At 41.6% G+C, this 12,063-nt stretch overlaps 1 protein-coding gene across 3 annotated transcripts in view; it reads left to right on the top strand.

Annotated features, from left to right (window-relative positions):
• GYG2 (glycogenin 2) overlaps nucleotides 1-12,063 on the top strand; it is an 80,453-nt gene that overhangs the window by 45,635 nt on the left and 22,755 nt on the right. For all 3 annotated transcript variants that reach the window (XM_033949970.1, XM_033949969.1, XM_033949971.1), the window contains exons 4-6: nucleotides 1,114-1,276; nucleotides 4,915-5,041; nucleotides 8,142-8,358. In XM_033949970.1, coding sequence (XP_033805861.1) covers nucleotides 1,114-1,276; nucleotides 4,915-5,041; nucleotides 8,142-8,358 — 507 coding nt within the window. The remainder of the gene's footprint in view (nucleotides 1-1,113; nucleotides 1,277-4,914; nucleotides 5,042-8,141; nucleotides 8,359-12,063) is intronic.

Raw genomic sequence — 12,063 nt, 5'->3', positions numbered from 1 at the left:
AGGAATGGAGGGAGGGAGGGTTGTCGCCACTAGGCTCTACTGCTTTTGAAACGGGAGGGAGGGTAAAGAACAGATGCTAGGTCCTGCATGTGAGGGATAGAGGATGACTTGAGGTGGGAAAGGAAACCAAGCTTATTTTTGCAGTAACTAATTAAGCAAGCAGAAACTACAATTATCCAGCATTTACCGGTCTCCATGGATGCCGCATAACTGAGATTCTATATTTACTTTATCCCCCTCCATCTGCTCTGCCAAATTACTCCAAAATTTTGATCTCGCTCGCTTCCTGAACACAAACTTTCTACTCCGTCTAGCTTTTTAAGGGAGTGGGGCGGAGGGTCGTGCAAACAGATTCGATAAACCTGAGTTCATACAGAGACAAGGCTAAAAAGCAGACGTGTTTGTTTCATGTGTGATCTGCAATGTTATGTTTGACACATTTGCAGCATTGATATCATTGACCAGTAAAGTTCTAGTTATAGGACTATACGCCTGCTTTTTAATTGCATTGTGTATGTGCTTTTTAGGCCTCTTATCATGTATGTATGAATTACTTTCAAAGTTCTTTACACTGCTGTAGCCACGATAGCCAAGAACAGTGAATGGTTTTTGAGTTTTTCTTAAGCACCCTTTTTTCTAAAATGCATTATTTTTGCAGTTAACTTGTTGTGCAGTAATTTTGGCTCTTGAAACTGCACATATCGTAACTGCTTTACATGTTTTCGTGAATAGATATTTTTTATTTGTTTTTTAAATAATATTGAGTTTCAAGTTTTAATTAAAATTTCTTATACCGCCTAATAGCCTTCTAGGCGGTGTACAAAATCTTAAAAGCAAACAATAGTAAAAATACAAATTTAAGAAGACAGGGGGGCGACAAAGACTTTTTGGAGAAATAAAACATAACAGGTGGAAACAAGAGGATAATAGTACTCCTTGCTTTCTAGCCTGTTTTATAGATTCACAGTTTGCAATGAAGTGACCGCTTTGCTGATTGCTCCCTGTGGGTTTTTTTTTTTTGTAGTTGAAAATTATCAAAGATTCTAGGGTGTGCTACCCATTTCTAAATGTCATTTAATACTAAATAGCCTTTCTCTGGTTTGCCTTTTCAAGGTGCTGTGTAATGTTGACGAACTGTTTGACAGGGATGAGTTGTCGGCTGCCCCTGATTCTGGCTGGCCTGACTGCTTTAATAGCGGAGTCTTTGTCTTCAGGCCTTCCCTGGCAACATATGTTGGTTTGAAACAGTTTGCTGTAGAGCATGGCAGCTTTGATGGTAAGTCTTTTGATACCGGCGAGAAGTTAGGGCAAGAAGTAACTTTTATTCTGTCTCTCCCTGGTTTTTCTTGTGTTAAGAGCTGGAGTTGGGGGTCTTCCTCCTGGGAGCTCATTAAAACCAGTCTTGCCTGTCGAGTGGTAGTTTCTTTTCTCTCTTGGTTTTTTTTTTTTATGTCTGTATCTTTGTCAGCCAGCAGGAAGGGAGGAAAAGAGACGAAAATGGCCTGAAATCATTTCTGAGAAATAAGAAAATCTAATTTGAAGGATCAAGGGAATGCTATAGAAAAACATATGGTTGAGGGTGCAGTCTGTAACATATTTAGTGCAGGACAAAAAGTGAATGCTGCAAAAAGGATGGCTTACTGTAGGGTGCACTGAGGTATCCCACGATTTCTTGTTGTGAACGCTCAAAACTTTTTATCATGGAGAGTGACCATTTTCTGCGCTAATCAGTTAGCGTGTGGACTTTGCTGCTCACTAATCAGTTGGCACTGGTTTAATGCGTGAATCCCTACCATCTACAAAATAAAAGGGGCCAAAGGGGTTCGCATGCTAATGAGAAAATTAGTGTGTGGCCATTAATACTAAACATAGGAAAACTGACCATTTTACAGGATGGCTGTCTTATGCAAAAGGTTCAAAACTATTGGCTCGAAGTTGCAATTTGCTTATGGAAAGGAACTACAAGTCCATTGATGCAATGGGATAAAATCTGTCTCCATAGGTGTACCCTAGATAGCTGTTCAAACCAGGAACTAATGTTTTTAGAAAATATTAAATGGAAGAGGGGTTACATATGGGTATATGTTGGTATAGGGTCTCTGCTGGAAGATGAAGAGGAGGAAGACTTGAATATATGTATATGGGGGGAGAGGAGAAATGGGAAAGAGATGATGATATCAAAAATTTACATGTCTGTAAGGAACAAAACAACCTTTTTTTCCCCCCCCTAAAACTGAGGCTCTAGGACTAAGGATATGAAATAAAGTTAAAAGCAACATCAGGAGGTAACAGATTTTCACAGTTAGGGTGGATGCCTAGAATGTTCTTCATGGAGAGTGGGGCTGGGGGAAGGGCAATTGCAGATAGGTTATCCCATGTCGTCGTCTTTATTTTTGTATTCTGTCACGATCAGGCATGACATTGGAAAGTATAGAGCATTTTTACACTTGAAAAAAATGCAAAATATTAACAACCCTAAAGACAAAAAGGATGTAATTGAATGGAGACGCAGCTACAACCCTGGCCACCTTTTCTGGGCAGGCTGGATGGGCCATGCTGGTCTTTATCGGATGTCATTTACTATGTTTTGATGTTTGTCCTCCAAGTTTCCATTCAAACTGCAAAGCTCCTGCTATCTTTTGTTCTCGGAGAGCACTTGCCGCCTCCTGGAAGTTGTGGCTGAAGGGCTGACTTGACCTTTACATTCCTGAAAGTGCTCGTGAATAGTCATACGGCACAAACAAACTTGAATAGTCTTACCTCTGGCTCTGAGAGCTGCACCTGTTAGTGGTGCTCTGCAATTATTTATGTGTGGCACCCTGGCACCATGTTTCATTGCCAAGGAATGGGGTTAGCATGCTGAAAGCGTAGCTTGTGATCTCTTGACATGGGGTTTGCAGCAAGGTATTAATACTTCATTATGGAAAACAAAGTTTGTCGGCATAGACACAAGAAGTGTGTGTGTGTACTTTCCCAAGTTACAGACATTGAGTTCTACTTTGTGGGCTTCACTAATTGAATTTTTTTTTTTTTTTTTTTTTAAACATTGAGGCTCTCCTGAGTAAACCTTTAGGAGGAGGTGTTGCATAGTGGTTAGAGCTAGGTTCAAACCCCGCACTGAACCTTGTGACCCTGGGTAAGTCACCTAATCCTCCATTGCTCAAGGTACATTAAACTGTGAGCCTGCTGGGAAACATAAGAATTGCCGCTGCTGGGTCAGACCAGTGGTCCGCTCACGTGGCGGCCCTTAGGTCAAAGACCAGTGCCCTAACTGAGACCAGCCTTACCTGCGTACGTTCTGGTTCAGCAGGAACGTGTCTAACTTCGTCTTGAATCCCTGGAGGGTGTTTTTCCCCTACAACAGCCTCCGGAAGAGCGTTCCAGTTTTCTACCACACTCTGGGTGAAGAAGAACTTCCTTACGTTTGTACAGAATCGATCTTCTTAACTTGAGTGCCCTCTCGTTCTCCCTACCTTGGAGAGGGCGAACAACCTGTCTTTATCTACCAAGTCTATTCCCTTCATTATCTTGAATGTTTCGATCATGTCCCCTCTTTTTTCAAGGGAGAAAATTTATAAATAAATAATAAAAAAAAGAAAAAAAAGAATAGCCATTCTAGTAGTTTCCATTATGTTTAATGTTTTTACTTATTTATTCAATTTTCTATACCTTTCTCCCAGGAGAGCTCAGAACAGTTTACATGAGTTTATTCAGGTACTGAAGAATTTTTCTCTGTCTGTCCTGATGGGCTCACAATCTATCTAATGTACCTGGGGCAATGGGGGGGGGGGATTAAGTGACTTGCCCAGGGTCACAAGGAGCAGCGTGGGTTTGAGCTCTGTATTTCCAGTTCTAACATTGTATAATGTTGTGGCCCACTAGGGATAATACTGACATTAATGTAGCCCTCTATGCATAAAGGCTGTCCACCCCTATATTAAGACTTTATTTGGCCATGCGTGCTATGGCTCTTGAAATATGTGCCATATACCGTCATTCCGGCCAATATCCATTCACATTAATGCCCATGGTGCCAAGGCCACTGGCGCTGCTCTCCTCCCCTTCACACATAAGGTGAACAGTGCTGCTGTCTACCTCCTTGCCTCTTCCCCCCCCCCCTCCCCAACCAACTGGCACTTTACTTATCATATGTATGCTGGTGCTGAAAGAGGCTGATGGCGCTGTTCTGCGCTGGGCCAGTGCAGGGCCTTGAGCATCTGCGCGTGCTCAAGGCCTTCCCGATTCAGTCTTCTCCGAGATTCTCTTTGAACAGCAGCGTCAAACGTATGGTAAGTGAAGTGCCGGTTGGAGGAGAAGGAGGTGGACAGCAGCACCATTCATCTTGGGTGTGGGACGGGAGAAGAGCAGCACCGGTAACCTTCAAGGGGTTTAGAGTAGAGGGTAACCGCACCAGTGTCCTTGGGGGTGGGGTTTCAATGGAGGATAGCAGCGCCAGTGGTCTGTGGGGTGGAGTTGGGGGTTTAAAGATTTTTTTTTAAAAAAGTCCAAATCTCTTTGGTGTGCAGAGATTCTGAAGATGCCAATACAATTTGTGTCTAGATTTATTTTTTTAAATAGTATTTTTAAAACCAGCGAGTTATTGTCATTTTTCTGTCCCCTGAAGAAGGCATTCCGGATTTCCAAAACTGGGGTCCTAGTTAGGACGTTAGCTTTCATGCTCTGTTACCAAGTAGCCAAGTAACTATACGGAGACTTTTTATGCCACTAAATAACACTGTTGGTTGATGTAAACATCTCGCTTGCCTTTCTTTGTTTTGCTATTTATTGAGGCAAAATCTCTTCCATTTCTTGTTTGGTTCCAAATCACATAACGTTCGCTTTCACAGAATGTAATGTGGACATTATGCAACGCATACCTGTAGTTGATCCTTTTATTCCTTTGTTCCTATGAAGGGGGAGACCAAGGCCTTCTAAACAGTTTCTTCAGTGACTGGGCAACAACAGATATCAGCAAGCATCTGCCCTTCATATATAACTTGAGTATCAGCTCTCTCTATACCTTCAGCCCAGCTTTCAGACAGTAAGTATTATTGTCCATATTCACATATCAAATTCTTTTTATTCAATGTTCTGGACTTGCATTGTTAGCATACATATTGATGATGAATGCCCTATGATGACATTTTAAAGGAGCACTAGCATGGTCGGAATATCAGTGTGTCTTCCCCCATATGGATTTAGGCTTATGCAATTGTATTATTGCACAGCTGGTTTTAAAAAAGGTTTAGACAATTTCTTGGAGGAAAAGTCCATAGTCTGTTATTGAGAGAGACATGGGGGAAGCCACTGCTTGTCCTAGATCAGTAGCATGGAATGTTGCTACTTTTTGGATTTTGGCCAGGTACTAGTGACCTGTATTGGCTACTGGGCTTGATGAACCTTTGGTCTGACCCAGTAAGGCTATTCTTATGTTCTTACTTTGCCTCATAAGGTTTTTGGTGCAGGTCTATAGCATTTTTGGTAGCTCTTCTCTGGACTGTCTTTATGTATTATCTCTCTATCCTTCTTAAGGTCCCACTTCTAGAATTCAACATAATAAAATCTCAGAATATTTGTCTATAATGAGGTAGTATCACCCTGGTACATCTGATGATAAAATAATATATTCATTATTCATTGACATGAAATGAGTATAGAATTTCTTGTAAAGAATGACATGGTGACAGAATTTGTTGCCATCTCCATCCCTGCAGATAACAATGGAAAACCATCCCTATATCATTCTTTAAGGAGAGAGGGAAGAATCAATGGGCACCGCCACTGACCTTCAAGCCTTGCATTGAAGAATGCAAGGCACTAAAGAATGACACTGGATGGTTAGAACATAAGACCATAAGCATTGCCATACTGGGACAGACTGAAGGTCCATCAAGCCCAATATCCTGTTTCCAGTAATGGCCAAACCAAGTCATAAGTACCTGGCAGACCCCAAAGAGTAGCAACATTCCAGAGCTGAGATTGTGATGTGATAAAGCCTCATTCCACCAATGCCTTGCAGCCAAACTCATCAGTGATGTCGCAACGGCTTCATTATACTTGGCTCACATAAGAATTGGAATAATGACCCTCAAGCCTTGCATTGAAGAATGCTGGTATAGGACTGAGGATGAGATAGAAACTAGAGAATGACACCAGATGGTATCCTGCGATTATCAGCAGGGACGGAGATGGTGACAAATTCTGTTACCATATTGTTCTTTTATTTATTTTAAGTTTAATATGTTTTATTGGTTTTATAATATCAGTGAATAAAAATACATATACTTTGTAGTCATGCACAAGTAAAATGTTTTACAGTGTGTTGACAGCCATCATGAAGAACTACAAGTGCAATGGGCACTAAAATACAGCTGAATATCAAACATAACACATAGAAAAGTGAAGAAATAGAAAATGTATTATCTGCCCAGTCCTAGGCGGTTTACAAAATAGTCATAAAATGCAGGCATGTACAAGCATAAAAAAGACATCAGTTTCTTCAGGAAAACAATTATCTGACATTGCCACCCACATATCAGTGGAAATATTCCAGCATGTTACCTCTGGGACAGGAAGAGATGGAAGATACAGAAGATAAAGAGAAGGTGAGACAGCATGGCTTGGCTGAGGAGGGGAGGTATAAGCTATGATCACCACAGATAACAATCCAGCACCTTAGTTTGCTCTACTCCAAGCTTCTACTCTTGTTTTCAAGCTTCACTTAAATGCTTTTGTGATACCCTCTTAAAGAAGTGGGTTGTTTTTTTTTTTTTGAAAATCCCGAGAGGGCTCTTAATGATCCAATTAGATTATTCCATAAGGTCACTCCTGCTAAAGAGAAAGCAGATGTTCTTATGTTGTCAGTGTGCTTTCGAAAAATCCATCAATGTCGATCGTATCGTCCTCTCAGACCCCCCCCCGTCCCCGTCCCCCATGACTCGCGGTAGACTTGGCTGGATCTGCAATGTACTGCTAGATATGTGGGGTCTAGCAAGCCAAACGTTCTAGGGCAAACGTTGTTGCTGCAGTTGAACATAAGAATAGCCTTACTGGGTCAGACCAATGGTTCATCAAGTCCAGTAGTCCGTTCTCACAGTAGCCAATCCAGGTCCACTAGTACCTGGCCAAAACCCAAGGAGTAGCAACATTCCAGCATCTCAAAGTATAGCAAGATTCCAGAACCCCAATGAGAGCAACATTCCAGAGCTGAGACTGTGATGTCATAATGCCTCATTCCACAGTGCCTCAGAGCCAACCTCAGTGATGTTATAATGGCTTGATTGTCGTATACTTGGCACACATAAGAACATAAGAATAGCCTTACTGGGTCAGAACAACGGTCCATTAAGCCCAATAGCCCATTCTTATGGTAGTCATTCCAGGTCCACTAGTACCTGGCCAAAACCCAAGGAGTAGCAACATTCCATGCTACTGATCCAGCTGCTTTTTCTGTATCTGTTATGTGTTATGTACAGAGGACTGACTTTTTTTTTTTTTAATTTTTTTTTTTAATTTGGGAATGGGTTGCAATGGAAAACAAAGTTGTTTGTTTGTTTTTTTATAGGAAACTTATGGTCAGAAAAGGAATGCTTTAAATAATCGTCTTCAAACAAAAAAAAATTGGTTTTGTGAATCATTCCAGAGTGAGAGGGTTTTTGTTTTGTTTTGTTCTTGCCAGGCACATTTGCAGACTAGTTAAAGAATAATGCATTTTAATTTTCTAGCTTTAAAGCACTATTCAAGGACTTGAAGTAAAAATAAATTGAAAAATGATCTGTTTGGGTTGACTTCTGAAGTAGGTAAATTTGCTGTTATGAATCTCCAAAATCTAAGGTGCTCTAGCTCTGAAAGAGAATAACAGAGGGCTCTCGTATTGCTGGTAGAATGCAGCAAACTTTTCTAATACATGTAGCAATAATGTTATAAAAATTTCAGTAATGGAACTTAATATACATAGGTATACCCTTGTGCAATTAGTACTAGTTTATAACAAGCAAATGATATGCAAATTAAGCACATTTACATGCAAGTATGATTGAGTCTTGTTGCCTGACCTATGCTAAGGTGATATTTGGGATGTGGTCCTATATACAGTTCTTGTGTGTGGCTTTTAATCCACACCCTTCCTCCTCTTTGTGTAGATTTGGGGCGGATGCTAAGGTGGTTCATTTTCTGGGTTCATCCAAGCCCTGGCACTGCAAGTACAACCCTCGGACCAAAACAGTAACGGAGGACGGATCGCCCTCGAGACACCAGCACTTGACTTTTACTACCCTCTGGTGGGAGATTTACACTTCCAGCGTGTTACCTCTGTTGACGGGACAGGGAGAGATGGCGGACGCAGAAGATCAAGAGAAGGTGAGACGGATAACAATCCAGCATCTTAGTTTGCTCGAGCTTCTACTCTTGTTTTCAGCTACGGACTGCACAAAAGGGGAGAAGGCAAAATAGCCTCCAATATTCTGGAAAAAAATTGTAGATTATCTTTCAGGGAAACGATTCCAAATGAAGTTTGATCACAGATGCCTAAATTTGTAAGATTTGTTGAGATGTGGCATGAGACTTTCTTTTTTAAAAAAAAAAAATTGGAGTTTAAACATTTATTATTACACATTGGGCTCCTTTTTACTAAGCCGCGTTAGGGCTTTAACGCGCGGAATAGCATTGAGCTGGCGTTAGTTCTAGAAGCGTAGCGTGCAGTAATTTCCTGTGTGCGCTAAAAACGCTAGCGCGCCTTAGTAAAAGGAGCCCACAATGACAAGGAAAGGATTTTACAGACAAATCAATCAAAAAAATAAAATTCATAATTACACTATAACCTCTAGTCCACATTGTGGGGGAGTAATCTGATCAGCAAGGAAATAAAAAAAAATAATCATGATTGAACAAATCAATTATCAATCTTAGTTTCATGCAATTGCAAAAATTGTTCAAGCTGTACTGAATCCCAAAATATGTATTCAAAATCTTTAAATTTCAAGATACATTTTACATGGAAACCTAAGTTAGAATGTGGCTTCCAGGGCCAATACTCTAGATTTCAAATCCAAGAATGCCTTTCTTTTCAACTGGGTTGCCCTGGTGACATCTGGAAAAATTAAAACTATCTCCACAGAATTTTACATGTTTGTTTTGAAAATAAGCTTTCATAATTAAAGATTTATCTATCTCCCTTGCACATGTCACCAATAAGGTTGATCTAGAATAAATCGTATCTTGAGAATCTTCAAGGAAACCCGTCAGATCAAACTCTATTGGTTCTAATTGATCTGTTCCCAGATCAGCAGAAACTTTTTTTTCTTCTGTGGGATATAGTAAGAATTTGTTATGGGCATGGTCTCTGTGTCGAGTCGATTTCAAAACTTCTTTGAAGTATTTACGTAACGCAATTTCTGATGTTAACAGATGAGTTTTTGGAAAGTTGACTAGGCGCATATTCTTTGCCCTCAACATGTTTTCCACGAGTTCAAATAGAGTATGAATAATATGTGAATCCTTAACAGTTGAAGAAGAAGAAACTGCTTATAAAGTTGTAAATTATCAGCATTTTCTAATTTATGTACTACTTCAGAAAATTTTATATTCCGATTTACCACCGACTTCAATAGCCCTCCACTCTAGTATTAATTGCCCATAAACATTCTGAGACTCTTCCCGGCGCTTCTGTGCCAGTAAAGCCTCATCCTGGAGGGGTAAGGCCTTGGGCATCTCCCCAAAAACCAATAGGGAAGATTCTGATTGCATAGGAAAGCCTGTCGGAAGAGAAATGAACCCACTCATTGGTTCCCAGACTCTCATTTTTGTGTATGTGTGTTTTTATTTTGGTAGGTTTAGGAGCAACTATTTCCTGAGCAAATGGTGAATGTCTGGAATAGCAATAAGTATTGTAACATAATTTTAAGAGTGTTTTTGGTCCGATACAGAGCACACCCTTAAGGAAAGGTAAGGGATAGAAGATAGGAGAAATGTGGGTAGTGGAAGAATTCAATGTTTTAGATTTGGCTTTCACTCACAGCTTTATTCAGTAGTAACTCTGATGTTAGCAACAGTACAGTAGCTATTTCCCTGTCCCTGGAGAGGCCTCAATATAATCTGTGTTGGGGCAATGGAGGGTCAAATGATTTGCCAAAGAGCACAAGGAGTAGCAGTGGGATTTGAACCTGGTTTAGTATGCCGGAGCTAAAAAGTTTGAGATACTACTGTATAGGGATGTGGTATAACATTAATGACGTTTTAATTCAAGTAAATTTTATCTTTGGAACTAGCACTTAAGGTTGGAGGTAGAGAATGAGGGTGCGTCACGGAAGAATACCATATATACTCGAATATAAACAGAGGTAACCTTCCCCCCCCAAAAAAAAAAAAAAAAAAAAGGAGGGGAAAAAGGTTGACTTGAATATCAACCGAGGTTAGAAATTTGGGTTATGCGAGTTGTCATTTGTCAGGGATTATGCCATAAGTAATCACTAATGTTTCAAGTGGGGCTGAAGGAGAGCCAACAAATATTTTCCTACTTGGGGGGGGGGGGGGGGTGCAAAGTTTCTGGACTTCTATTCCCACCAGAACACCTGGCCTCAGTCACTCAGGCAGGAAAAAACCCTTTTCAAATACAAACCCACAAATTAAAAGTACTATTGTGCACAAACGCAACCCTAATATGCCAGACTCTGCACACAGTACATCACACGAGAAATAGAAAGAAATGCATTTCTTCCTGAACAGTCCAAAATATAAAAGCAACAGATGTAAATTTTCAAAAGTGATGTATTTCAATCACTAAATTGAAAATTAAAAACATTTTTCCTACCTTTATCTGGTAACTTAATTTTTCTGATCATCTTGTTCCATCTGTGCTCTTAATTCTTTTTTTTCCAAGGCCTCCTTATGCATTTGCTGTTTCTTTCCTCTCCTTCACTTTTTGTACTGCATCCTTCTTTGGCACTGATGTTTTCATATTCAGTTTTCTTCCATTTTTCTGCTTCCATCTCAAATTTCTTTTTTCCAACACTTCCGCTTCCCTCCGTCCAAGTGCACCTTCTCTTCTCTTCTTTCTTCTCTTCTGCTTCCTCCCCTCCATCCATGTATCCCCTCTCTTCTCTCTGTCCCTCCCATTCAGCATCTCTCCCTTCATCCTCCCGCTCCCACCAAATGTTCTCCCCACCAGGTTCCGAAGCCCCCACTCGCCAAGAAAACTACAAAGGTCGCTGCCACAGGAGTGATTCTGTTGCGTTGCTGGTGGCCACCTCTGCACCATTCCTCTGCCGCGGTCTGCCCAAGCGGAAACAGGAAGTTGCTCCAGCGGTGGGTGGACCGTGGCAAAAGAAAAGTACAGAGGAGGCCACTGGCAGCGCTGGAGAATCAAAGAACAGTGGCTTAGGCACTCTTATCCTCCGCTGCCCCAGACCCGACCTCGCACTTACAGTCCCGATGCTGTGGAAGTTGATGCTCTGTGCTGGGCTGAAGGGCCTTGAGGCCCAAATTCTGTAACCAGCACCTATTTCGGAGGTGCCCAACTAGATAGGCACCTATGTAAATTGAATAACAAGCAGAATTAAGCTTTTTAATCAGCAATAATTGAAACATAGGTGCCTAGCAAGAAAGTGGGATTCTGTAACTAGGCGCCTCTAAAAATTTAGGCGGCCTTCCAAAAAAAATAGGCGCTATGCATGTTGGGCATGGATGTGGCTACGTGTTGGGCGCCTTCTTACAGAATCGCTGCTCTTAAGCGGGCTTAAGCGCTCGCATGGGCACCTAACTTTTAGCTGTGCCTAGAGCTGACCTCGGGTCGAGTTGGGCCCATGTGCCTCAGGCCCCGCCCCCAGGTGGGACCTAAGGCTCCCGGGCCTATTCTGATTGGCCCAGGCGCCTTAGGCTCCACCAGTAGGCGGAGCTTTGGGACGGATGGGCCAATCCGGCCTCATTCTGTCGTTGATTGCCTGCCGGACAGGCGAGTTTGATTCCCGTCTGTCCGGCCAACTACACAAAGGTACGGGGAAGGGGGGTGGGGGGGGTCGGCCAGGGGGGTCTCGGGTCGGCTGGGGGGGGCGGTCGGAGGTTCTTGGA

The sequence above is a fragment of the Geotrypetes seraphini genome, chromosome 6 (genome assembly GCF_902459505.1).
Source record: "Geotrypetes seraphini chromosome 6, aGeoSer1.1, whole genome shotgun sequence".
Taxonomy (NCBI): Eukaryota; Metazoa; Chordata; class Amphibia; order Gymnophiona; family Dermophiidae; genus Geotrypetes; species Geotrypetes seraphini.
The sequence above is the reverse complement of the archived record's forward strand: the minus strand, read 5'-3'. Positions and strand labels throughout refer to the sequence as shown.